Source organism: Chamaea fasciata, unplaced genomic scaffold (assembly GCF_029207755.1).
Source record: "Chamaea fasciata isolate MVZ Bird 193981 ecotype frontalis unplaced genomic scaffold, bChaFas1.0.hap1 SCAF_28, whole genome shotgun sequence".
Taxonomy (NCBI): domain Eukaryota; kingdom Metazoa; phylum Chordata; class Aves; order Passeriformes; family Sylviidae; genus Chamaea; species Chamaea fasciata.
This window is the reverse complement of record NW_027094113.1, coordinates 2,558,486-2,586,243: the sequence shown is the minus strand read 5'-3', so window position 1 is coordinate 2,586,243 and position 27,758 is coordinate 2,558,486. Positions and strand designations below refer to the sequence as shown.

Genomic DNA, 27,758 nt, shown 5'->3' with positions numbered 1-27,758 from the left:
TCGGACAAATATCTCGTGATCTTTCAAAAAGTTCGTTAAAACTCTCAGGGTTCTTTTGTTTCTTTGTGCTATTTTTGAGCAGCTCTTGACAGTTGGTGCTGCTGCTGTGCTGAGGTCGTGCTTAACCGTGATGACTGTCACCACCCGATTCAATTGTGCCTCTTGCTGTGTGGATGTCGAGAGTGCTCTGTCTTTTTGGCGAGCTTGGTTTTGCAATCTCTGGGAAGTAAAACTTTTGCAAGCTAGGAACATCCTTTGTTACATGTTTCTAGACTAAAAGTATCGGACCAGTATCCTGACTCAGGACAATTCTGGCCGTAAGTTCTGATACAGGTATGTGTGATCCTGGTGGAAGATGAATTCCCAGTATCATTTTAGCTTTGTTTTCTGTTACTCTCTAAGTATTGTAGCAAAATTCTTGCCCGGCTCTTTATTTGCAATTCGTGTATGTGAAAAGCGAGAAGCACTTTGGATGCAAACGAGCTGAGCATTCTTTGATTTCACCTCCTGGAAATGGGTGGCAGTGGAGCAAAGGGCTGGAGATGATCTCAGGCTCCTGGCAGATGCAATTAGCCTTTCAGAGATGTCATCAGCATCCTCCCACGGTGCTCCTAGAGGTGGATCGGTATCGGTGCGTCTGCCGAGCTGTTTGCAAATAAGTTTGTCATGGGTAATTAGGAGCTCTTTGATTTCAGGCCTGTTAGCTGGAATCCATGGCTCAAGAACTTGCCCTAAAGTAACAGCGTGGGGTAACCTTGCATTCCGGTTTAGGATGTTGGTGTCACACCCAGCAAGTTTTAGTAAGCCCTGGGTGTCTTTAACTCAGAATCTTGTCAGGAACAAATCCATTTAAAGTAGGAGAAGCAGCTTGGGGAGCTTCTAATTCATATTAGCTCCAAGATTCATTGTGGCTTTTTTTAGAAAAGAGTTCATCTGGGGGTTTTTTTGTCTTTGCTCTGCTATGGAGTTTTCTGCCTGCCCTCGATCTGAAATCCAATAACATTATGCTTTTCAGGTTGATGCATCCGAGTCCACTTCCTCAATCTTTAATCCTTAATTATTCACATAAAACTCGGGAGTTTCTGCAGTAATGCAAAGTGTTCTGTAGAACTGTACAGTTTGGGGCTTTTTTTTTCTTTTTTTTCTTCTTGTGGTTTGGTTTTTTGTGGTTTGGTGTTTTGTGGATTTTTTTTTTGTTTGTTTGTTACTGTGCTTGATCGTTGGTCTCAACAAAAAGCTTTTTCACAAGTTGAATGGTACAGCTCCTGCAGTGACAGCTGCCTGCACAAACTGTCCATTCCCAGTGGGAAGACTCCCAGGCCTGGGCTTTTCTGTGGAACCCAAAACGCCCATGGAACTGAATAATTTAGGAAGAGTAAATGCAGCTGATGAAAGATTTACATGAGGTTCACCTAGAAAGGAATACTCTGTGCAGACAGTTTTCTGACCCATAGTGATTCAAACATCAGGCCTCTTGAATAATCCTGTGCATGAATAACATGTTTGACTCACATGCACACTGAGCCTAAATATGGCCTTTCCTCAGCTAGAGGGTCAAAGGGCAGGATTTGCATATCCTAGGCATTTAAAAAGGAAGAATTTCTAAAAAATGCAACAGTATTGGCTATCTCAACATTCAAGGAAAAGAGTGAAAGATTCTGATTCAACAGAATGTTTTTGGCTCAGTGCTTTTTTTCTGAATTTGAAGGCTGAAGGTGTTTATCACATTTCTAAGAAACAAGGTCTGTTTATGCTAATATCAAGGAGAAGTAAAGCCTAAGATGCTGATAAGGGCTTATTTTTCTAAAAGGAAGGACTAGGAATGTCTTTATTTCACAAAATGAAAATGCAGAGGTTTTGTCTGTAGAATATTGGGTTTTCTTGGTGTATCAAGTGACTTAAACGTGGCTTGTGGAGTTGCTTTTATCAAGGCTTTATTGTGTTGTGTGTGTCTGATTACCAAATGAAACTCAATGCAGATTCCAGAAAAATCTGCCCTTTCTATAAAGACCATTGATATTAAACAAAAAAGTGGTTTTAAAGCTATTTTTTACGTGTGTGCATTCTGTTCTCACAAAAGTTCAGCCTAAAGTTTCTTTTAAAAAAATTCTCATCGGTGTAAATGCAACATTAGGGCAGTAAAACTTTCATTTCCTTTGTTGTTAAGGAAAAAAAATTAAGAGAACTACAAAAGGTGGTAGAATGGCCCCCAAGGTTCTTTTGGCTTGCATTCTTTACCTGTGACCCTTTCAGTTGCTTTGCCTTGATTCCTCAACTGGGCCACATTTTCTGAATCACTCTCATGTGCCTCTGTTACTCTGACATCATGCTTTTTATAAGGTAAGAAGAGCTGACACCACTGTAAAGCCTGATAATGTTTCTGTGTTTTGAGGTATGATTGTGAGGGTCATTCAGAGAAAGTGGAGGCAGCATCAGGGTTGGTTTTGGATCGGGAGCAGGTAACTGAGAAGGGTCTGCCTGTAGCAAAAGTGGTTCCTTTGACTTCTTCCTGTGTTGCACCACTTTTCAGCCCAGCTTCTGCTTTGTCAGGCCCTCTGGGGCAGTCACTTCCGTGTAGGGTTGATCGCAAAGAGTCGTAACAAATGTGTTGTAATTTTTGTGTAGTCCATTCAGAACTCCTCCTTTTGGAGCTTTTAGTTAAAGAAAACCAAGGATCTAAAGTTGTTTAGTCCAGCTGAATTTTTTATAACCAAGGAAAACATTGAATTGTGACGAGAACCTGAATTGATTTTCAGCTAATCTACAAGTGCCTGGAATACTGAGAAGAATTAAAATCAGTTATGCTCAATTAACAGCGCCTGTCCTTATGACATGAGGTAGGACAAGGATTTTTACCTGTTAATTGCCTTACTCGTTAATTGCACAGTTAATTGTGAAAACTTTAAGGTGTCTCTGTAGGCGGATTTGCTGGAAAGTCATTGCTTTGGAAATCAAGGTCAGTAATAGCTGAATTTTTTGAAATTGCTGAATGTTTTCGATTTGACCAGACAGATTGGTCTTTTTTGGGGATGGTCACTGGCAGTTCTGGTGTTTAAGAATATCAGAGGTCAGGTACCTGTGGTACATTTCCACTTCTGTGTTGAGAATTGCCTGGTGAGCAGTGGGAGAAGCTGGAATCTCTCCCTTTGAGGAATGCAGCAGTGGAAATACATGTGAAAATGCAAAGAACTGGAATATTATACAGTTCATCCTCAACAATTTTACTGTGATGGTAGCTTTCCCTTTTTAGCTTCACCATGATTCATTGACTAAATATGTGGCTTCAAATTATGGCCTTATTTAAACTAAAGAGGTACCCTGCACTGATTGGGGCAAAGCTGTCTGCTGGAGTTCCACTCTGTTACCAAGTGGACACTGTTGGTTTTAACGCCTGTTAAAAAAATTAATTGGGTTAACGGAGTCTAGAAAACCCTTAGAAAATACCATCAAAATGACCATCTAGAACTGGGATTTTCTAGTTCTGTTACTAAAATTGTCTGAGCAAACAGTAAAGTTACAGATTTTTTTTTCCTCTTGCATATATTGAAAAGAGGTTTTTGAAAATAAGAAAGGGTATTGAAAGAACTTGAGGTAGCTGCAGAATTTCCATCTCCAAACAGAAGCCAGCAGTGGTGGTTGGGCTGCAGGTTTTGCACGCTGACCTGTATGGTTTCAGTATTACCTTCTTTCTTGTTTTTCTCCTTTTACTTCCAGTATTCTCTGCACCTGAATTCAGGCTTGTGCTTCCTTGACGAGCCAAATCACACTAGATAAATATTTCAATTGCCTAAAAATTGTCTAAATAACTGGAGATCATAAAATGAGAAGGAATCATTGCAATCATCTCTTCAGACTGCTCTTGACTTAAACAAGAGGGTGGTACCTAATTAACTCTTCTAATTATGAGGCAGCTTGGTTACTGGGGGCTGGCTGGTTTTCTAAAAAGAGATTTGGCAACCAGGCCTCGTTGGTGTCAGTTAAATTTTTGCAGTGCAGTTTAATCTTCTGGTGGTGTTTATGTCTTATGTTTGCCTGAGTTTGTTTAGCTGTGAATTCCAGCCTCTGCCTTGTGATGTGGCTTTGTCCTCCAGCCTGGTGATTGTACCCAACTGCAGGTCCTGTGCAAGGACTGCCACTGATAACAGTGTCTTCTGTGTGCTCCTCGCAGACAAAGCTTGCAGAGTTTGCCTGTCAGGGGGGTATTTTCTAACAGATTTGGGATTGTTCTTCTGGTTGCTGCCGTTAGCTCCTTCATTGAAATTTGGATTTATTCTAGATGCTGTGTTGGTCCTGTGTCTCCTGAGCACAAGGGTAACGTGGCTGCCTAAGGAAACATTAATTTATGTTTATCTGGAGATTGCATTCACTGTCATGCCTGTGGTGCTATGGTAGAATATTGTGTTCAAATTATTCCTTGCTATTCCAACCTATTTCAGGATAGCTCTCCTTCCATCCCTCTGATATAGATTGGTTCTTGGCTAAAGTTGAAGTTTTACATATCTGTAAACTCAGCTGAAATCTGTTTAGCAGTTGTTTTGTTGCTCCTGTATTACTGAACCATGTAATTGATTTAACTTCTTGCTCACTAGCTGCCTTTTCAATCTCTCTGTGATATGTTCTTTATCAGTAACTCTTTTCTTTCTTTTAGAGCCATCATGAAAATGTTTACTTTGATGCCAGGAATCCAGCTTCACTAGGAACTCATCCTCCAATTGCTTGAAGATACGTGTCCTTAGTTGAATACTGGGACTCATTAGGTAACCAATTTATAATCTGTTCAGTGAATGCTCTTTTGCTTTTATGTTCTAATTTGTGGCTTGAAAAATTGATTAGTGGGAAGCCAGAGGGTTTTTGCTCTTTCAGAGCAAAATGAAATCGTCAAATAAATTTGATAGCCTTTCTAAGAAAATCACAAGTAGTAGGAGACCAGGAGGTTTTCCTCAAACCTCTGCAATATCTGGACCTTCTCGGATGGAAAAATTGAATTTTCCAGTTGTACACATGAGCAGACCCTACTGGCTCTACTGGCCTTGGGTTTGTCACTTGCAGAGAAGTGGCATCTGCACTCTGATTTTCCCTGTGGAAAGTGTGAGCTGAGATCTTGAGCAATGTCCCAAATCTGGGTGGCTGACATGAGACAAGGTTAGGAAATGTGTATTAGTAAAGTCACAGGTCAGCACCAAGGTTCAGCTCTTCTGTGTTGGCCAAAAGCTGGTGCAACATTTTTAGGGAGCTGTTCTGCTCAAAATGCTTCTGAGGTGACTTCCTCTAACTCAGCAGACTGTGTGTCTGAAACGAATTGCTGGAGGGTGAAAAAAGGAAGTCTGCAAAAGCTTGTGCCCCTTGAACTGGCTGAGTAGCTGGAGAGGAAAATGGTCACTGTTGTTCCATTTTGCTGTCTGTGCTCAGATGGCTCTTCCCCATGAGCAGCAATCTGCTGTACATTCTACTTTGTGCCAAAGTTTGAGCTTTTATATATTAAGAATGCTTAACACTTGCTTAATTACTTCAGAGGTGCTCCAGACTTCTTTACTGCTCAGTGATAATTACAGGAAGTGGAGAGGGCGCTTGGAGCTCACAGCTCCAGCCTTTTGTGTGGCCAGGTTCTTGGAACTAGCCCTCCTTGATGAATGGAGAATGACATTTAATGGGGAAAAACATTCTTGGGTGGATCATACAGTTTGATCAGGGATGTATTGTGGTTTGTCTTGCCATCTGTGGCTTATTCAGCCTTCCTTTAGATGAGTAGCCACTACAAATGATCCGGCTTGTGTGGCAGTGTCTGCTGTAAGACTCTGTGCAGAGTCCCTGAAAGCTCAGCTCCCTCCTTGGAGGCTGTTCATGAGCCACAGCTATGTCATATGTTTTGTGAAGTGATTCATTACTTGCACTGGAAGTGCAGCTAAAAGCCTCCAGCTCTACTGATTTTAATTTGAAATGATTACTCTCTGTGGCCTTGTGCAAGTTCCTGTGCAGTTGTTTAGTGGCAAAAAGTAACTTCTTTGGCATTTCTCTGCCTCTTTCCTCTTTTTTTAAAATGTATTTGGCATGTCAGTGTATAATTAGAACACTTTGTTCTTGAAACAAAAATTGAACTGCTATTCTCAGTATGAAATTTTACAGACTGCTGAAACAAAGGGGTACTTTATTATCCTTTTCCTTTTAGTACCCCTTGGTGAGCCAAGGAACTGTGGAGCTAAAGCAACACGGGCAGAGTTAGTCCTGGGGCACCAAACTGCGCAGGAGAGGAGAATCACCAGGGAAGGCACAGATGGTAACGGAGTTTAGAGACTTTTACCTTGGCAGTGAGGAAGTGGTTGGCTTCTGAGGTTGCTGAGAGGCTGGAGTTACAGATCTGGCCTGCACCAAGGTTGAAGGAAGGCAAATGCATTTGCAATGCCACATTCCTGAAGGTGTGTGATTGAAGTTCCGGACTCAGTGACGAGAGAGTTGATGTGATAGGCTTGCGAAGGAAGTGGGTTATTTAGAATCTTATTTACTGCCGTAAAGTAGTTGCAGCCAGACTTGACTTTTTTGCCTAAGATGGAGGATGAAAACTGTGTTCAAATCCTCTGCAGCACGGATGTGGTTCAAGGGGAATGAGCTGTCTCTTGGCTGTTTAAATGCCCCATGTTGAGGGAACCTTGCGGTGTGTTAGGCTGTGTTGTCTGCTCCAGGCAGCTGGGGGCTCTGCTTCCTGAGAGCTCACTGGGGTATTTGCTGTACCTGTCTTGTACCTCTCATGGAAAGAGCTTAGTTAGGGAAAATAAGGAAAAAAAAAAGTGGGTTTCAGTGTCAGAACCATTTTTTTCCTTGTGTCTGTGTGCACTGATCCTTCTGCCATAGCTCATGGCTGCTCTAAACTGTCACTGCTGAATTAAGAAGTGACCAAACCCTGTTTCTGCCTCAAGCTGCTGGTGCAGCTTTAAGGAAGAGTTTCTGTGGGAGGGTGGGTAAATGTTTATGTGGACCAGGTCAAGGAAAGCATCTGGGCTAAAACTAACCTGCGGAAACAAGGAAGTTTTAGTTTGGACATTGATCCTGGTTTGTATTGCTTTGGCTGTATGAATTCTTGTGTGCCATGACAGGGAGGAAGGGGTGGCATGGGGATAGAAGGAAAAGTGAAAGGAGGCTGGGTGTTGTGGCAGCTCTCCACTCATAGGATATCCCAAACAGGCTGTTAGAAATAATATCACTTATAGTAAATTATTAAAAAACAAATGCACTATGTAATAACTGTATTCTCATCCTGCAGCAAATAACACCTTGCCCCAATACCTATTGTACACACTCTTTAACACTGATTTTTTCATTTTTCTTTTTTTTTTTCAGACAATGGGCACTGCATATTAAGCAGGGGTGGAAGACTGAAGCCCATCTGGGGACAGAATGAGTTTAAAAGATGCTGACAGTGCAGTTTGCCAGGCAAAGGCAGCCTATAACCTTCATATTTACCCCCAACTCTCAACAGAAAGCGCTCCCTGCTGCAAAGTGACAGCAACCAAGGACAGCACATCATCAGATGTCATCAAGGATGTGATTAATATCTTAAACTTGGACGTCTCCAAACATTACGTGCTGGTGGAGGTGAAGGAGTCAGGTGGAGAGGAATGGGTACTGGACATCAACGACTCTCCCGTGCACAGGGTTCTGCTGTGGCCTCGGCGCGCTCAGGACGAGCACCCGCAGAAGGACGGCTACTACTTCCTGCTGCAGGAGAGGAACACTGATGGCACCATCAAGTACCTGCAGATGCAGCTGCTCTCCAAGGAGACGGAGGCTCGGCGCCTGGTGGAGAGGGGTTTTCTGCCCTGGCACCAGGAGGACTTTGATGACCTTTGCAACCTGCCCAACCTGACCGAGACGACGCTCCTGGAGAATCTCAAGTGCCGCTTCCTAAAGCACAGAATCTACACGTACGCGGGGAGTATCCTGATTGCAATTAACCCCTTCAAGTTCCTGCCCATTTATAACCCCAAGTATGTCAAGATGTATGAGAACCATCAGCTTGGGAAGTTGGAGCCTCATATTTTTGCCATCGCTGATGTGGCCTATCACACAATGCTTAAAAAACATGTTAACCAGTGCATCGTTATATCAGGTGAAAGTGGGTCTGGGAAAACCCAAAGCACAAACTTCTTAATTCACTGCCTCACGGCACTGAGCCAGAAAGGGTACGCCAGTGGTGTGGAGAGAACCATTCTGGGAGCTGGACCAGTTCTGGAGGTAAATTCGTGCTCAAGTTGCCTGCTGTGCTAATTGCTTTTTAAAAACTTCAAATGACCGCTGTTGAATGCTCCTTTTGAGTCACCTACTTGGTTGTCACTGGTTTAGGCTGGTTTGTCACTTGGTGTGGGTTTAAATGTCACTGGGCTGCAGTGGTGCTGAGCAGTGTTACAGGACTGCTTCAAATTGATTTCCCTTATTACATTTGTTTGACTTCCTATTGCTTGTCATTTGTATGTGACTTAACTTTGCACCACTAAACACCAATAATCTGGGGCAGAGTTTACCTGTGTTTTCTGTCTGAAAGTTTTGTGTTTTTGAAAGGCATTTGAATCAAATCATAAGGAAATTTTTCATATTTTTCTACTGAAACATCACCTGCTCGGCGTGATCCTGCCTTTGTGTGTGATCATTTCACTGAACTCACTTTTTGAGGGAGTTATTTCTACAGCTGTTTGTGGAAGAGAGCAACATTTTTAGTTGGGGAGAAAGTGGGAGTCTGTTTTGGTTTTTAATTATTACAGCATTTGCAACAGAAAGCAAAACCAAACGTGTGAGGAGGAGGAGGTACAGCTGGCCCTGTATTAGGTAATGCAGGATAAGCTTAAACTGCTCTGTTTGGCCCTTTTACTCTCTTAAAGGAAAAACTCTGGAAGTGTGGATGGATGCAACGCTCACCCATAACAAAATCTTCAACAGCAAAGAGCTTGAACACTGCCATTGTCATTTTTAGGTTTAGTCTCAAATGTAGTAACAACTTCATGAAAAAAGTTCAAGCTTTTTAAAAAGTTCTTCTGAAAAGAATGAGGAATATCTGCAAGTCCTTTTTTGTGTGGCTTTCAGCTGCTTGAAAGAAGAAGTAAAATTGAGGCTTGTTGGTTGCTGGAGTTCAAGTTTGCAGTTCTAAACAGAAAACAGGAAGGGGTCACAGTGGAAAGCCCTGTTTGATCAGCTGATCTCTCTGCCTTTGATAAATTTAAGTGTTTCATATCCTCGTCTACAGAGCTGGTACAGCTGTGTCAAACCAGGCAGAGATTTAATGTCCTGTGTGTCAGCCGAGTGACAAATGCACGTATTCCTGGGCTCAGAACTAAAATTCATTACTTTGTTGGAGTCACAGGCTGTTGTGTAAATCTGGGCACGCTCATAAAGAGATATTTGTGTTTTTTTATGCTAAGACTGGTTGTCTTAAGTCCCACAATTTCTTCAGACTTCCACTGAGCATTTTCATGGGAATACTTTTCATGGGAAAATAGTCTTTCAGAATTAAATAGAAGTTCATGTAAATTCAGTGTGCATTGAAAAGGTAGGCTTAGAACATAAGAGGTAAAATCCAGTTTTTGCCTCTTATGAGTGCAGCTTCCATGTTTTCCAATTTCGGTCACCAAGCATAATTAAAAAAAAAAAGTCAACTCTTGGTCCTGGGGAGGGATGCCCAGAAAGTTTACGTTGCTTTGTGGAAGTTAAACTGCCTGCAGGCTCCTCGTAGAGCTGGTCGCTTCTGAATCCATCCATGGTTACTCATTTGGGGTTTTACTGATGGGAACTAAATTGCTACAAGGGAATTTTTCTTCAATGGCTGTTTCTGGGGATTTTTTGCACAGACTGTTTTGAAATGTGCCCAAACGATTTGAGAACGTTCTTTTTAACTTTGAAGTTTTATTCTCAATCTTCATCGAAGTTGAAAATGAATTCTCAGCTAATAACTTCCATGATGTAGAAATGAGTTGCATTCTGGGTCAGAACTTCCTCATTTTAGTGATCTCTTATTTTTCTGCTACCTAAGTGAAACAGGGCTGTTTGTAGGCTGACCTTCTATAGAAGTTCAAGGGGTTAAAGCAGCTGTTTCTAGCACAGAGGGGTGAGCACAATTAAGGTGTTAAGGAGGTGGATTTATATTTTTATCTTTTCATGCTTAGGGAATCGAAAACTTTTCTTACTAAATCCTGTTTTTGAGTTGGCTGATTAATCTGAGTTGGCTGATTAATCTGAGTTCAAATCTCTGAACAGTTTACAGATAAACTATTGTTAATATCTTTGCTCCTTAATTCCAATTTCTAGACTGAAGAATGGAGTTAGGCCTGAACCATGAAAGATTTGATGTTAAATGTTGCTTGACGTTGCCTTGTCAAACATCTGGGAGATGAAAGCCGAGATGCTGAGACGGTGTAGTTAAAAATGAACCGTGGTGTCAGCACAGCCGCTGTCACATGGGCTGAGAGAGGAGAGTGGTCATGGGGCAGCTCTGAGCCTCGGCTGCTTCCGGCTCCATCCTAGCCCCCGTTTGAGCTGTTTAAGAGGTTTCTTGTAGAGGAGCTCATAAACAGAGATCAATTGCAATAATTCTGATTATGTTTGGGCACTGCTTGCAGCTTTCCAGAGAAGAAGGATCAGAAGGGAGGCTGCTGCCATGGACAGTGGTGCCCTAAGCTGAGCTTTGTGCTGCTCTTTAACAGCTCATGGACATCCAGTTGCCTTTCCTATACAGAAATTGCTCTCAGATTATAGTTTGTTGTTTTCTTTTTTGGTTTTAGTTTTATCTTCAGGCTAAGGGAGATCATCTCTAGTAAAGAGCAGTTTCTTTAAAACTGGTGGGAAGATAAATATAAGCTCTGTTTTAAGATACTCCTGACTTTTTCAACCTTTTCTAAATTTAGTAATTAAAATACAGTTCCCTGACTTGAAGCTTTGCCTTCTTGGATTGACTAAATTCAAGTTACTTATGACTGAAATCCTAAGAAGAAATTTATACTTGGGAACTATTTGGGTCAAATTTGGAATAGTGAATCAAACCTTGGGGAACTATTTTTTTGGTCAAATTGGGAATAATGAATCAAACCTTTATTTATTTTATAGTCTCAAAGAAGACAATTAAACCTTTCCAAACACACTGAAGAAGTTTCCAATAAATTTATATTTCCCTTTCATCAGGGAAAAACAGCTTAACTGCATGTTTCAGCTATAAAACACACAGCGTGCTGTCTAAGACTCTGAATTTATTTTGGAAACTTAAAGTTAACTTATTCTTCAATCCAGTTAATTTAGTAAAGTGGCAGAAAATTGAGTTAGGAGATGGGAGCATGTGGTGAGAGAACAGAGGGAATGGGAACTTTGTTTTCTGGCAGCAGAGCTCCCCTTGGCTTTCTGTCTGTTGTTAAATTGTAACCCTCAGTGTCCCCTGTTTATTACAGAATTTCAGTTACTTTTTGAGTGTGCTGAAAGTTCATGTCCCTCTGAAATGAGAGCTGAGGAGAGTTGTGGGGCAGATGAAAATATTTGGGGTGTCATAATTCCTCATGTATTATTTTGAAAATCATTGCTTATTCCCATTTGGATGTGTTCTTGACTTCTCAATGATGCTGAACCAGTCTTTGGAAAGAATTAAGGCCAGATAAAAAGGAAATTCCAACAGGAAGCTTTTATTAATTGGTCTTCTAAGGAAGAATTATTATTGACAGCACAATCAGTTGCGGCGGGATCATATTTTCTAGAAGTCACCCTATTTTAAAACTTTTAAAACTTAAACATAGCAAGTTTTATGCTTTACAATTCTGTGGAGGAGAGCAGAACATTTTGCTGCCAGCTCTGTTTCCCTCATGACAGGCTGTCCTTGTGGCCTTGGGATGAGATGGGCTGAAGCTCAGTGGAGCTGAGTTTTCATTTCTGTTTGCCATCAAAGCCTGCACATGCTTGTGGGTGTCACCTGCTCTTTTCCAGGGAAGGTGCTTGTTTTGAGGCCATTTTCTGCATGGGTTTGCTTTAAGAGTTGTAATCAAAGGAGGAATGGAATTCCTTTTTCCATTTGCTTGCATGGCTCTGGTTTTTCTGGGAGAAATGTGATGGTGCCTGCTTTTCCCTGCTGCACACAACTCCTGGGGAAAAACCACCTTGTTCTTCCTTCAGTCCTGCCAGAGGGATTGCTTGAAGTTCCCAGGACATCCCCCAGCAGGAGGAGTTGCAGAATTACCCTGAGCACTGCGATTTCCTGTTGGTGGTTGGATGTTCACAGCACAGTTGTGAGGACCACTGTTCACCCAAGTTCAGCTCTGGAGGAGTCATTTCCTCTGCCAGGGGGTGGAATTTGAGTCTCCCCTGTCCTTTGGCACATGAGAAGCTGGGTCTGTGTGCAGTGGTGGTTCTGCCATGGAGCTGAGGGATTTACATGAAACTCCCAAGAGCTTTTTCAGATTTTGGCAATTCTTATGAAACAAATGAGATTTTTGTTGTGTTCCTGATGTACATGCTGGAAGCATTTGTGTGGGGGTTGGTTTGGTTTTTTTGGTTGTTTTTGTTTTTTTAACAAATAAAAGGAAAAATTTGGTGATTTTTCTGCATACTTTTATATCTATCCCTGTTGTAAGAGTTTTATGTGTCAGGCTCTTTCTGCCTGTTGCATTCCAAGGTAAGAGGATGGCTTGAATGACATCCTGCCTCCCAGAATAGGCTGTCCCAGCTCTGATCCCTGCTGCCTTTTTCTGCTATTTTTGACTCACCCTGTTTTATGCAGCTGGTGGTGTGCATTGGAGTGATTTAGTTTTAGTTTTTCGGTTTTATTTGTCTTCTCATGGACTCACAAGGGAAAACAGTGAATGGGTTTGCTTATATAAAGAATTAATTATCTTTAGCTAAAGTTTTCTTGTTCCCTCAGATCTTCTGAATTTATTTTGTACTCTTCAAAGTATTTTGAAGAACATGGCAACAGTCATTAAAGTTAAATGTTACCAAAAAAAAAAATACCCACCCAACATGTTCTTGACTTGGAATGTTCTTTAAAAAGTTGTAGATGTTAAAGGCTCTTCTGAGGAAACCAGTACATGAAAACTTTCCTAAAAACTGTTAATATTAGATCAGCTTTTAAGAATTTGCTGTATGCTTTGACTAAATACCAGACACATGAGATCATAAGAGCCTTTAGTTTTAAACTGTATTCATTGCTTACATGAGTAATCACTAAGAAAAGTTTCTCAGGATGCCTGAGTTATGGGATTTCTTAACTCTATAATGCCAAAAATATTTATTGATAAAAAATAATGTTGCGAACGTAGGTGTACTGTGGTTTGGCTCCTTGGACATAACTGGTGAACTGATAGTTCACTGGTGGCTTAGGTTGGAAAACTTTATGAAAAAATTTTCTGGGATCATTTTGCAAGTCCATTACTCTGCAGTCTGGCAGAGTTCACTGCAGCAGATTTCCCAAAGCCCGCAATGGGAAGTTGGATGGTGTTCTGCAGAGAGCAGGAGCTGAGCCACTGTCCTGGAGAGGAAGAGGGGTTTGTTTTACTGACAGTTCACTGTGCTAATGTCACAGAACTTTCACTGCTGGTTTGGCAACTGCAAGGAGCTGACCTGGATTTTATGCGTCTATTAATATGCATATGCATGCAAAATGGGCTCTAAAAAAAGGAAATCTGCGTGATGCATTAGTGGATGAATGCTGCAAAGAGATGTCGGTGGCTGGGCAATGCTGGCTTTGAAACATCTGACTGGGGATGCTGTTGGCACTGTGACAGGTGTGGTGTGGTCTTGGAAAATCCAAAGCTGGAGCTCAGCCTCAGCCATCTGTGAGCACTTCTGGATACAAATCCTCTCCCTACTGAAGCCTGTTGATTCTTCTGGAGTTGCAGCACAGTTACTCTGCACAGGAAGAGCTCCTTGAGCTTATTCCTTTAGGTCAGGAATAGCAGTTTCCTGAAGAATTATGGACATTCTCCCTGTTTATAGGAAGTTTTCCAGACCCTCTGGATGCAGATAGTGGAAATCTGCTTGTGGGAGAACTTGGAGAACATGGTCTGGAATTAGTGGCCTGAGAGTTCCACTGCAGCACAGCTGAAACCCTTAAGGTACTTTGAAAAAAAAACCCAAAACCAGAAGAGAAGGGAAGGGAAGACTTTCAACATCCAGATAATGAGAATGAGAATGTTTTCCATGGAAATAACTCCTAATTGGATGTGTACATCGTGGCTGGGTGTACACACAGCTCTGTGCTTGTGCAATGCAGTCACACATGGCGTGCTCCGGATGTGGGAGTGAGTGTGTGTGGAGGAAGAGATTACACAGCTCAGTGCCATCATTGCTCAAGGCTTCTGTGTTAGGGAGGAGCATTTCCTAATGGAGGACTTCACTGCTTGGAGCTTTAAGAGGAAATATCTGTGGCAGGAGATGCTGGGATAGTCTACCTCGAGCAGGGTGTTTTTGCAAATAATTGCATTTTGCTGAGGTTTCCTTCTTTAGATGCTGTGTGGTGGAAGGGTGACAAGTTTCCCTTGCCCTTGGAACACATAGCTAAGAGTTGATAAAGACGTGCCCAATAACTGAGAGCACTGGACTTTCACATGTAATAAGTTTCCTTTGTAGTTCTTAAGCGTGGCTCATGCAGAGGATTTTGTGTTACGTGTGGATTAGCAGCTGTCTTCTGATAGAAGAATTAGACATGCACAGTTAGAGTTTGTGCCATGTATATTTTTTCTTTCCTAACACCTCATCATAAAGCTCCATTTTTCAGTGTTTTGTAGCAGAGCAGCTGCCCATTGAGCTCTTCTGTAAACCAAAATATTTCTGTTTGTCCTTTTCCTGTTTTTTTTTAATATACAACTTTGAAAATTCCTGGGCTAACTTTATAAATGAGATATTAATGTTCTGTCTCTCTTGAAGAAAAGTTATGTCTAATGTGAACTTTTTCAGCGGTAGCAACAGATGGGGGAATAGGATGTGGTTTGTGACTTGTGTGAAGAGGTGATTTCGTGGTGGTTGTGCTCTCTTCGCCCTGCTGAATGTCTTCTCTGAGGTCCTAATTGTTATTGGATGACGCTGATTTGCACTCTCTACCTGTGGTTACCTGTCCTGTACTCCTGAGGATATCTAAAAGTGTTATTCCCTTCCCTCAGTCCCACAATTTTACTGCATGGATGAAATAATAAACACAGAGAGTTCTGTGAGGAGCATGGGGACTTTCTAGGCTGCCTTTTTGGTGTTTGTGTGCTGCAGTTCCCTCAGCATCCTGATTTATTCTGGAAACCAATGGGAATCTGAACAATGAACAGAAGAGCTTGGGAAGCTGTGCATTGACGTATTTAGTTTGATAGAAAATTAACTCATTTTGCTTTATTGCAGGCATTTGGAAATGCAAAAACAGCTCATAACAATAACTCCAGTCGTTTTGGGAAGTTCATTCAAGTCAACTATTTAGAGAATGGTATTGTCCGGGGGTAAGTACGGGGTGAGCTGATTCTGGGGGTGATCTCTGTGCTTTTAGGAACTGGGAAGCCTCTGTTGTACATAAAATGCTGCCTTGTTGGAGCTCTGCTCATATGAGAATAGCTTGGTGCTGTGCAGTTTAAAGTTCTGTAAACTGAGCTTTGTGGAATTGTCAGGTGATGAACAATATTCTGACTTTGCTGTACAGCTGGCTCAGGTTAAGAATCTGCTGCTGTATCTTTACCTTTATACCAAATGAAGGCTTTTGCATAACACCCTCTGCCCTCTCCATTTTGCATTTTATAAACAGAAGATAGGCATTTTTAGGATAAGTGGAGAGAAGTGAAATAGATTTGAGGAAGCCATTTTGAAGAAACAGTTTAAACATCAGTTAGAGAGATGAAGAAAGCTATAAATTTACTTAATCAAATGTGTGTGCTTATACCTGAAGGTCTTAAAACGTGAGATATTTAATGCCTCCGTTTGCTGGTTCTGAGGGACTATGGAGTGTCATGAGCAATCCCTGACCTTTATGCTCCAGTGTTTCTTTTCTTTGGATTTCTTCTCATTTGCAACAACATGAATAACTGGGAACTCTGGGCCACATGTGCCTTGAGAGTTATTCTGAATGAAATTAACGTATTTTCAGACCCAGTCACACTAGCTCAGGGGATTGGTACAATTTGAATACACTTGTTTTGTCTTTAGCCTGAGAAAAAGGTGCTCAAACTTTGTCCTCAATCATTGTACCCTTTGTCAAGGACTTGGAATTATTGTTTAGGTTACTTTGTCACCCTGTAGGGGGTTTGCTGGCTGGCTTCCATTCTGGGCTGATGTCTTCACTGACATAAAAATCCAGCAGATTTGTTGGGATGAGAATCAGACAGATACCTGGGCTATTTCTGGGCTCTTGCCTTGGCATGCCTTGTCAGATAAGTGTTAATCTTCCAGGATAACACACTGTTACCACTCTGTGGGTCTTGTTTCTGGTGGCACTTTTCATCAGCACCTTCCTTGCTTGCTCTGCCTGTTTTGAGTTAGCTGCACTAAACCCAAGCACTGCAGAGAGGTGTTCCTTGGGTATTTCTTTGCTCCAGTCACAATATACTGGAATTCTTGTTTTAGATTTAAGGCAGTGTCTAAGCTCTTCTCTTTCATATTTCAGTACAGATCTCATTATTTGAACTCTCTTGGCAGTTGCTGTCTGATGTTTTCTGAGGTCTTTTCTTTTTGCCCTCATGCTTATTTCATTTTCTGTGGCTCTTTAGGGCTGTGGTTGAAAAATACCTGCTTGAAAAATCTCGTCTGGTTTCTCAAGAAAAGGATGAAAGGTAAGAGAGAAATATAGTTTTCCAAGTGAGTTAAAATCAATGCAACAGTTCAAGAGCATCTGAATTACATAGAATAAAAGAAAATCCACTTCATTTTCTTGAGAGAAACGTATTGACTTTGCAGGAACTACCATGTCTTTTATTATTTGCTACTTGGAGTCAATGAGGAAGAGCGTAAAGAATTTCACCTCAAGCAACCTGAAGATTATTTCTACCTCAACCAGGTAATCTGTGATTTACCAATGCATTGATCAGGGTTGTCTGTGTGTTGTGTCAAAGATGAAAGGAAGGAGAATAAATTATACTGGGCTTTTTGTGATGTTTGGGTTTCACTCTTGGCCTTTTTTTTGATTTCTCTTTGCAGCATAACTTGAAAATTGAAGATGGGGAAGATCTCCGACATGAATTCGAGAGATTAAAACAAGCCATGGAGATGGTTGGCTTCCTTTCAGCAACAAAGAAACAGTAAGTGGAATTCTGTGAGCTTTTGTTACTGGCAATTATTGTTCATGGATTGCAATGAGCAGTTGGGATCACATGTAGTTCTTAGGGAATGAGGAGAGCTGAATGTTTGAGAGCCCACAGAATAATTCTTGAGGCAGAGTTAGGTCTGCTAACCTGTTATAATGAACTCAAAAATTCTGACAGAATTCAATTTTTCTTCCTTAGGATCTTTTCCATACTTTCAGCTATTTTGTATTTGGGCAACGTCACATACAAGAAGAAAGCCACAGGTCGGGATGAAGGCTTGGACGTGGGACCTCCTGAAGTGTTGGACATTCTTTCCCAGCTGTTGAAAGTAGAGTATTTCTCTTTAGCATTAATGTGTGATACACCTGATTGTCATGTTCTACCCCAGCATTTCACTCTGATATCCCAGTTGCTGTATCTAAATCTCCTTTGTGATACTGCCACAAAATTTGTCTTGTGGGAGGGGAAACATGAAATTAGTGAGATAATTTGGGTTAGAGATATAAGAGGAATATAGAGATATAGAGGAATATAACCTATAACATGGAAATAGAATTTGTTGACTTAAACAATCACAGGGATGAGCTAGAACAGATTCAGTGTAGGTGTGTTCTTTGCCACCACAATGAAAGTAAACAGGATAATTTAAACAAGTTGTAGGACTTGTAAAGCTACTGATGGATGATAAATGTGGCTGCTGTCAAAGAGCTTCTCTGAAGAAGTTGTATGTCCACTGCTGCAGTCAAATAACTCATTGAGGAGCTTGATGGTGACAGCCACTCTTGTTCTCTCTTGTTTTGAAGGTAAAACGGGAAATCCTGGTAGAAGTGCTAACAAAAAGAAAAACTGTGACTGCTAATGATAAGCTTATTTTGCCATATAGTCTCAATGAGGTGAGTAAAAGAGCACTTGTAGAGTGATTTTAAATAACTGAAACTGAAACTTCCTTTTTTGGATTAAAAAAGCTACTGTGGTACACTTCCACATTTTGTGAGGAATGGTTGGAAAGTTAGAAGTTTGAATTAAAGGCATATTGTGGTTTTGTTTGTCTTTGCTGGGGTTGTAACCTGTGAATGACACTGGTTTGAAATGGAAATGATTGTTTTTTAAACAAAGTTCTGAAGATTGTTTGGTCTGCAGGCAATAACGGCTCGTGATTCCATGGCCAAGTCCTTGTACAGTGCTCTGTTTGATTGGATTGTTCTGCGGATCAATCATGCACTCCTTAACAAGAAGGACATGGAGGAATCTGTTACAGTAAGTCTCTTCCCAAACCAAGTCTTTGCAGGCAGCTGTGTGTTTGGACCTAACAGTCACTGCTAGAGATGATGTGTTGTGATATCTGGGATAAATTCTGATACTTCTCAAGCCCATGGTAGATTTCCTGGTAATATTTAGTCATCTCTGTTTTCACAGTAGACAGAACTATTAAATATTTAAAATCTTTCAGCACAGACTGCAGTGCTTTCTGTGCTGTTCATCTGTTGGGGGTTAAGGCACTGTATGACAGGTTGGTAACTAGATTTCCACATCTTCTTTTAGTGTCTGTCCATTGGTGTACTTGATATTTTTGGATTTGAAGATTTTGAAACCAACAGTTTTGAGCAGTTCTGTATAAACTATGCAAATGAGCAACTTCAGTATTATTTCAATCAGCACATTTTCAAGCTGGAGCAGGTAAGAAACAAGAGTGGCTGAAGTGAAACCTGTTTTTATGGAGTGTTTGTGTTTATGCAAACTCAGTCTTTGCTCTGCAAAACCCCATGGCATAATTACTTGAATATTTCTGAAAGTCTTTACTTTTAAAATTTCCTCTTTCACTATTGCTTGTTTTTGTACTAATGAGGTCTTTCTTCAGAGGGCAGGCACTAAATTTCTGCTTGACTGCAAAAGCTAAGATAACATTCAGGTGATCCCAGACAAAAGTCAGCTAAAACTGTGGACTTTGGTATTGGAAGTCTGTAGGTGAGGGGTTGGATTCAGGTGTTTTTGTTTAAATGGTTGGGAAACAGCTTCTCTTATTTTTATCAGTCTGTAAGTATTTAATAACCAGTCTTTGCTGCTTCTCCCACCCAACTGCATTTAGGGGATACAACTGTGCACTGATCCTGGCAGTGGTTCTGAAATCCTGGTATTACTGGCATGTGTTGATTGACTTGTTTGCAGATGGTGTCATCTGACAGAGCACCCTGAATGCTGCAGGAGCCAACAGCTCCTGTTCCTTCACTGGCTTTTGGAGGGGGCTTTGCTCCAGACTTGTTTTTTTTTCCTGCTTTGGCAGAAGTGTGGTTCTCTCAGGTCACTGTGCTGAAAGGAGTCATTCTCTAGTATGTGGTACTTTGTCAACAACTTTAAGCAAGCATTTTAAAGAAAATAAAAATACCAAACATCCAAACTTTGTGTGTAAACATAATGTTGAGGTCCCTGTTTTGTAACTTAGGGCAGAATTGGCTATCCAGACTGGCCAGAGTAAATAGTTACATTGTCTTCTTTTTTTTTCTAATGCCATTTTTCCAAATAAGCTTAATCCTTGAATGACCCATTTCCTGTATCTCTTGCAGCCCGAGGGCCCTCAGGGGGATCTCTATATCTTTTTAAAGAAAGGCTTTTTTGTCTGTGGAAAATGGCATTTCAGTTCTGTAACACGGTGTGCACTGTGTTGGGCAGACTGAATCCCACCTACTTAAACATAATGCATTTATCATCATCATCATCCAGAACATGAGAGGTTCTCTTTGTCCTTTGTTAAACATAAAACTTACTTAATTTTCGGTGTGATTCTTTTTTTCTTTTTACTTTATCATGCTTTTGCTTTATGACCTTGTCATTAGCTTTTTCCTGTGGGTATTTACAGCATTAAGAAAATCTGGTATTTTGCTTCTGTATCTTAGTGGGAAGCTTGTCTTGTGAAGCATTTGAGGGATTGTCACTTCAGCAGAAGAGCTTCATGTTCTCTTGTCAGAGAGCTCCAAATGTTCTGAGCCTAAGCAATATCCTTTGCTTCCTCAGGGAAGTTCTGGTGCTGATGTTGTGTAGACCTTAACTGCCTGTTTTGAAACTTCTGTTATTTCCTCTGATGGTGCAGTATGAAAGTTCTGGAACTTGATATTTAACTATTCTCATTTCCCATAATGCAAAAATTATGGAAGAGGAAAATAGACTTGGACTCCTCTGTGTCTGCCCAGTTTTACTGGAGTGCTGTGGATGTAATGACTGACTCCAGGGTAATAGGCTGCTGGGAAGGCAGAGCACAGCACAGCATTCCTTTCACAGCTTTGGTTTTGAAATAGTTTTACCCCAAACAGACCCTGCTGAGTGACGTGCCTGAGGACCTTTGATCTGTGCCGCTATGTCTGTTCTTCTCTTCTGATTTATAAATCCTCCTTATTTTTGTCTCTGTTGCCTGAACTAACAAACTCCACTTGCTGTAGATGTCCAAGGCTGTGTTTTAAGCACTTAGACCACGGGACATCAAAGGTTAGGGCACTGTACTGATAAGGGAATTTTCTTGAGCTACACAGGAGGAGTATAAGAGTGAAGGGATCACTTGGCACAATATTGACTATACTGATAATGTGGCCTGCATTCACTTAATCAGCAAGAAGCCCACTGGCCTCTTCTATCTTCTGGATGAAGAAAGCAAGTAAGCAACAAATATCTTCTGAAAAAGCATGTGTGGCAGGGGGGAGGGAAGGACTGTGAAAGGGAACAGAAATACAGCCCTTGAAAAAGGAGTGTTGTGGGAAGCAAGGGGTTATTTATGACTATGATTTGCACTGGAGCCTGCTTCCAGTGACTCCGTTATGGTGGTAATATACATTGATGCTGAAACTGAACTTTGGCTTATGCAAACTTAGGAACTTCCATGGTTGTGGCTTACCATGGAACTGCAATTAGAGTAAAATGCATGTCTGTAAGTCTTTGGAGCATTAAGTAGCAAGTGTGGTAAATAGTTAATGTGGTGCTAACTAAAGTTGGCTGGTGAAGCAGGAGGAAACACTGATGTACACTTGAAACCTCAGAATATTCTGCTGTGTGTGGAGCTGCTTGGTTTGGGTCCAGAAATTGAGCCCACCTTTAAAATTCAAAGCAGGTGTAGAGATCTTGGACAGTTAATTCTTTCCACAAGGATCAGTAAGTGTTCATTCTGTCACCCTAATAAATATGCCTGTATTTGAGAAATAGCTGTCCTCTTTTGTCTTGTATTCCCAGTTTTCCACATGCCACCAACCAAACTCTACTGGCAAAATTCAAACAGCAGCACGAGGAGAACAAGTTTTTTGTTGGAACCCCAGTGATGGAGCCTGCTTTTATTATTCGCCACTTTGCTGGCAAAGTGAAATACCAGATCAAAGTACGTGGTAGATCTGATGGGCACAAGAAAAAATTTCCTTGCCTTTCTGGGAGTTTATTGTCAGGATGTGTAAAATTTGCTGGGAATGGGCTGGATCAGAAGGGTTCTCAGAGGTATTTTGGGTTTGTTTTTTGGGTGGTGGTGTAGACTGGAAGGTAACCCTCATATTATTCTGAATAAACAAAACGGAGCTTTTGCGAGATGATGTGGTTCCATGTGCCTGTTTTGCAGGATTTCAGGGAGAAAAACATGGATTACATGAGACCTGACATCGTGGCTCTGCTGCGCAGCAGCGACAGCGCCTTTGTGCGGCAGCTGATCGGGATGGACCCGGTGGCCGTGTTCCGCTGGGCCGTGCTGCGCGCGGCCATCCGGGCCATGGCCGTGTTCGCCCAGGCCGGCCGCGACAGGGCACAGAAAACGGCAGGTGGGGCTGGGGAAGGGCAGGGAATGGGGCTGGGGAGGGCAGGGATGGGGCTGGGGAGGGCAGGGAATGGGGCTGGGGAAGGGCAAGGGTGGGGCTGGGGAGGGCAGGGAATGGGGCTGGGGGAGGGCAGGGAATGGGGCTGGGGAAGGGCAGGGAATGGGGCTGGGGGAGGGCAGGGAATGGGGCTGGGGAAGGGCAGGGAATGGGGCTGGGGGAGGGCAGGGGATGGGGCTGGGGAGGGGCAAGGGTGGGGCTGGGGAAGGGCAAGGGTGGGGTTGGGGGAGGGCAGGGGTGGGGCTGGGGAGTGGCAGGGGTGGAACAGGAAACAGCAGGTGGGGCACGGTAAAGTGCTGGTAGAGCTGGGAAAAAGTGCTGGTAGGGCTTGGGAAGCAGCAGGTAAGGCATGGGGAAGTCCACGTATAGCACAGGAAATGAGAGGTAGGGCTCAGAAAACTGCAGGTAAGGCATGGGAAACTGCAGATAAGGCTCAGAAGTTTGGGTGGCTGGGAAATGGCAGGTGGGGCTGGGAAACTGCAGATATGGCACAGAAAACTGGTCTGAAAATGCTTAATATTCTACAATTGCTCTGCTGGCAGAATGAGTTTGTGGCAAAACCTCATCAACCAGACACTGTCTTTGGTGCTAAAGGCAAACTGAGTGTGGAAGTGGTTTAATATCCACACATGGAGGAGATTGTCACTGTTCTTACCTGAGGTCATTCAACTTTCCTCCTCCTGTCAGTGCAGCATTTCTAGCAGGCTTGAAGGCCTATTTGTGAAAGTTGGGGGTGATAGTTCTGGTATTCTCATCTTATCACTAATTTTGATCTTCTTAGACCTCTGTGAAGTATCAAATGAGTATTCAGGATTAACTACTAAAACTGAGCAGCTGCAACTTCCTTTCTAGTAGAAGGGAGTTTGAGCATCAAAGTACTGTAGCTTGATAAAGGACTGGATAAAAACTCCAGGCCCTTGGATAGATACTTTGCTTGCTAAAGTTGATGGCTTGTTTGGGGTTTTTTGCCAGCTCATATCTCTGTCAAAGTGCAATTTTTTGGTGATTTCCTAACAGGAGTGGTACGTCAAGGACCCAGAATTCCCCTTGGAGAACTCCAGAGATCGAATACGCCAGTGGAAAAAGTTTATCGGTGAGAAACACATCCTTAACCCCTACAGGGAAAAGCTGAATTGCTGAGTTGGACTTTCGTATGTCAAATCTCAACTAGATCTTGCCACAAGGAAAGCAAGTTTTATTTCTTCTGTCTTGTTTTCTTTAGCCTTTTTAAATGTCATCAAAACAACACTCTAGCTTATTTTATGTAAGACCCAATGCCACCACGTGTTGGTTACAGCCTCAGTCCCATTTACCACTGGGTTTTTGAGTTCTCTGTGGTTGATGTGTGCAGCTTTTAGCATTGTGTGCTCCTGTGCAGCCAGTCTGGGTCACTGAAGGGGGCAGAAGCAGGGCCTGTCTTACAGAACTGTATCTCTGTAGGGAGATTTGCCTTTCCATGGATATTTAGGCTTTGTACATGTTCCTTTTGCAGCCACTCAGTGCTCGATTTCTCATTTGATTGTTCAGAGGATTTCGATATAAATGCTTTTCAAGACATCATTTCTTTTTGTGAGAACAAGAAGTAAGTAGCAAAAGGCCTGAACTCCCAGGCCAGGGAGGCACATTTCCAGGACACAGTGACTTTCTCAGTGTGCTCTGGGTGACAGTGAAGCCATGGAGCACTTAAAGTAGTGACTTCATGCTGCTTCCTAATTACTGGATCAGCATCCTGGACAGTCTCTGTCAGTTGGGGAAACAAAGAACTAAATATCCAGTTTGGGTGAAAGGACTGGTTACAGCTTAGCAGATCTGTTTCCTTGGGATATCATAAATCCTGATATTCAAAAAAGTTCAGAGGTACCCAGGGAAGCAAGAACCCTGTGTAAAAATGTTGCTGCCTCTGTGAGCAGCTCAAAATGGGGAGAGGATCTAAGAGTCAGAAGTGATTCTTACACTTCTGTTATTTTTGGTTTGTGCCTCTCTGGAGAGTAAAGAAGGTAAGTTCTATGCCAGGACACAGCACTTCACAAGCACAGTGCATGCGTGAAGAATGGAACATGCCACGAATTAAGGACCATCCCAGGCTTACTTTGAAAAGCTAAATGTGAATAAGTTTGAAATGGAGGTGAAACCCAAAATTTCTTTAAGTACCCCTCTAACAGCTTGTTTATTACTTATGTTTCTGATGTAAGTCTGTTTAAGTAGCCTCGTTTTAGTGGTCAAATCTCTCTGCAAAAATGTTTACTGTTGGTGAGAAAGAAGCTTAAATCTACCTGAAAAGATTCCTTGGCTTAACCAGAAGGGTTCCCTGCCCGTTAAGTGCATTTTGCTAAATTTCCCTCCATTTTCTGAATTGATGGCTCAAGAATTTGCATTAAAAGGTAGAATCAGAGTAAGTTGAGTATGAGACCCTGGCAATTAGATTTTAGAGCACTGATGGAGTAGAAAGGGCTGACTTGTCATCAAAATCATTCATGTTTAGGAAAAAGTAGCCTGGGATTGACCTGCTACATTTTGGAGCACACTTGGTTATGGAACCTTTTGGGGTTTTAACTCCTTTTTTCCCCCTCTCTCTTGGCTGTGTATCTCTGTTTGCCACCTGTGTTTTGCTGTGGATCATTTTAGAGACATGCATGAACAAATCATCGCCAGTATTAAAGGACTGCCCTGGCAGGGTGATGATCCCTGTGAGCTGCTTCGGTCCCTCAGTCAGCTTCAACACCGCTCCCACCTCCTGTGAGTGCTCTGGGTATTGCTTTGAAAGTGCAACAAGAACCAAGCAGTTACTCCAGTCCCTAAAAATGATGCTTGTCCCAAATTTGTGTTTTGAAAAACACTAAACAAGACAATTATAAATAACACACCCCTTCTGCAAATAGGCTGTAGAGAACACCTTGTTGCTTCATTGCGTTAGCTGAAGGTTAAACCTACTTCTCATGTGAACTTGCTTTAAAAACCCCAAGGCTGTAGTATGAGCTTGTTGTTGCAAAATATTCAATAGTGAGATCTCCCACAAGGTGTGAGAAATGTTTCCTGAAAATCAGGGTGCTGGTGCTGAATGTATTCCTGGGTTTAAAGTCTTTACATCTGCAGTTCTATGCATGTGTAAGGAAATGAATCTGTGCTCTGCTGTATAATAAGTAAATGTAAACTGGGAGTCTCAGAGGAGGAACCTGCCCCTTGTCACAGAGTTAACATGCATGGAACCAGCAGGATGTGAACTGCAGCCTTCTTTCTGGGAGCTTCCACTCCTTCACCTTCTTTGTGTGAATGAGAGCTGTACCTGAGGTGTGTGTCCTGCTCAGACATTCCAGAGTTCCTGGTGCTGGGACATGCATTGCCCTCCTGGGAGCAGTTGGGTGCTTTCACAGAGCTTCTGGTGCCAGCAGCTGTAACTTCTGAATCGAGGATTTTTGATAGTGTCTTTGTGTTAAAAGTAGTTTAATGACCATAGAGTTGCTAAAGAGATTAACTCACACTACAGTAGTGTGTACAGCAATGCAGTTTTGAATAGCTTTAACTTCAGGGTAATGTTTCACTTTTGAAAGCTTCCAATACCTACAGAGTTTATTTAAGAAAAAAAACATTTGTTCTTGTTGCAGAGCAGTTTGCATTTCTTGCATTGATCACTTGTGAGATGTGCATGAACACACCCTGGTGCTATTGTGCTCATTTTCTTCTGTCCTTCACCTTGCCTCATAAGTTGCACCAACTTATGGCTTGCTGAAATAATCAAAAATCATGTGTATTTTTTTCTTAAATGATCTTTAATATTTCAACAGGAAAAGTAGAGGTGTCAAGCAAAAGCAGATCATTCCCAAGGTAATCAGAAAATTTAGATTTCTGTTGGGTTTGGGCTTTATGCACTGGGAATTAAATTTTGATCGACAGAACTCACTTTCAGAACTGTTTTATAGTGTAGGAAAGTTGTGTTATTTATCCTGACAAGCTAAAAAATACGTGAATGTTCACTTTAATAAGAATTATTTAATTAGACAGATATGGAGATGCCATAAAAGTGAAAAGTCACTTCCGAGTCAGGGAAGCCCCATGCAGTGATTGTGTGATTCCGCTTGTTCACCTTACATTCTTGGGACAGGGCAGTGGAACAGTTTCACTCTTAAGAAATGTTGTTGCCCAAAATAGAAATAATCATGAAATGTAACATGCCATTGAATGTGGAACTCTGGCTAGCTGGTTTCATTCTGACTCATTTCAGACAAAATATTTCCCTTTTAGCTGAAAGACTTGCACTTTGTTGATTATGGAAACTTTTTTGTAGAACTTGCTGGATTCCAAATCTCTGAAACTCATCATGAGCATGACACTGCACGATCGGACTACAAAGTCCCTTTTGCACTTGCACAAGAAGAAGAAACCCCCCAGCATAAGTGCCCAGTTCCAGGTAGGTGACACACCTCTAGAAACAGGCTCTCCTGGGCTGATCTAGACTGGTCTTGCTTGGAAAACCAAGTGGGATTTATTCTTGAGGTTTTTTTGAAGTGGGGTTTATTATTTGATCAAAGTCAGAGTACATTTTAAGATGCCATTTATGCCATGAAATGTGTCAGTTCTCTGTACTGATCGTCCTTGTATACAGATCTAGCGCTGCTGTGAGAGCATATTCCAACCCTGCTTTAAATTCTCTTGAGAAAAGCGAAAAGCAAATACTAAATACAGGGATGTGCTGAGCAATATGGGAGGATCTGCTTGGGTTTTGTATAGCCATGAGGCCTGAAACAACCTGCTTCCTGAGGCAGAAGCTGTGCTGCTATCAAGCATCACTCAAAATGCTGATACCTGAAGAAAAACTTTTGTGACTGTTTCATTTCAGACTTCACTTAACAAGTTGCTGGAGACACTGGGCAGAGCTGAGCCATTCTTCATCCGCTGCATCCGCTCCAATGCAGAGAAGGTGAGGCTGCCTCAGAGCTGAGCTGCCTGCTGAGATCCAGGGCACCAGCCTTGAAATCTCTTTATTTCAACTTGTTCACTATCACTCTGTGTGCAGGTGAAAGGTAACCAAGGTGTGGAAAGAATCTGCTGTGCCTACGACAGCAGCTGGGTTCCTCAGGCTCTTACTGGCTGTTTTCTGCTGCTGTTTTACAGAAGGAGATGCTCTTTGATGAGAGCTTGGTGCTGCAGCAGTTACGGTACACGGGCATGCTGGAAACTGTGCGGATCAGGAGGTCTGGCTACAGTGCCAAATACACATTCCAGGTACGGTGGGAACTGGAAGTGGATTGTGCTTTCAGGAATATCTGCTCTCTTCAGAAAACAGGTCTTGTGTGTCTCTTCACATGAGGCTCGTGAGCACTTGGGATGAACTGTAAAAATGCGCTCCAGTTTTGAGAGAGCCTGCATGGCAAAAAGTTGTAGTTAAACTGTTGTGAGTCATCTGCCAGTAAATTCTTCCTGGTTGCAAGAAGGAAAACATTCTGAGCGCAGTCAGTCAGTGCTGCACTGTGCTGTCTCCATGTGGGAATTAGTTTTCTGTAAAAAACTCTTGTGGAGGTTTACAGAGCACATCCGGGTGATCTTTTCTGTTAACGCGAGGCTGACTGTAGCTTGCATTTTACATGGAAAAATAGCTCAGAGGAGTCAGAGGTAAGTATTTTCAGATCCCTGTAGCTGAAGTGTCTTAAATAGATTTTTATTTTAGGGCTAAAACTCTAAACTTGGGAATTACCTTCTAACTTTG

General features: G+C 42.0%; 1 protein-coding gene across 8 annotated transcripts in view; it reads left to right on the top strand.

The window, feature by feature from the left end:
• MYO9B (myosin IXB) overlaps window positions 1–27,758 on the top strand; it is a 42,029-nt gene that overhangs the window by 681 nt on the left and 13,590 nt on the right. For 4 of the 8 annotated variants that reach the window (XM_066205373.1, XM_066205372.1, XM_066205377.1 and 1 more), the window contains exons 2-21: window positions 4,649–4,757; window positions 7,333–8,226; window positions 15,337–15,431; window positions 16,689–16,751; window positions 16,876–16,975; window positions 17,116–17,216; window positions 17,421–17,550; window positions 18,026–18,115; window positions 18,363–18,479; window positions 18,765–18,899; window positions 20,744–20,865; window positions 21,435–21,576; window positions 21,808–22,003; window positions 23,075–23,150; window positions 23,550–23,639; window positions 24,683–24,793; window positions 25,840–25,879; window positions 26,340–26,462; window positions 26,892–26,972; window positions 27,167–27,277. In XM_066205373.1, the coding sequence (XP_066061470.1) occupies window positions 7,390–8,226; window positions 15,337–15,431; window positions 16,689–16,751; window positions 16,876–16,975; window positions 17,116–17,216; window positions 17,421–17,550; window positions 18,026–18,115; window positions 18,363–18,479; window positions 18,765–18,899; window positions 20,744–20,865; window positions 21,435–21,576; window positions 21,808–22,003; window positions 23,075–23,150; window positions 23,550–23,639; window positions 24,683–24,793; window positions 25,840–25,879; window positions 26,340–26,462; window positions 26,892–26,972; window positions 27,167–27,277 (2,760 nt within the window). In that variant the 5' untranslated portion in view covers window positions 4,649–4,757; window positions 7,333–7,389. The remainder of the gene's footprint in view (window positions 1–4,648; window positions 4,758–7,332; window positions 8,227–15,336; window positions 15,432–16,688; window positions 16,752–16,875; window positions 16,976–17,115; window positions 17,217–17,420; window positions 17,551–18,025; window positions 18,116–18,362; window positions 18,480–18,764; window positions 18,900–20,743; window positions 20,866–21,434; window positions 21,577–21,807; window positions 22,004–23,074; window positions 23,151–23,549; window positions 23,640–24,682; window positions 24,794–25,839; window positions 25,880–26,339; window positions 26,463–26,891; window positions 26,973–27,166; window positions 27,278–27,758) is intronic. The other 4 variants (XM_066205374.1, XM_066205375.1, XM_066205379.1 and 1 more) reach the window with 2 other exon arrangements.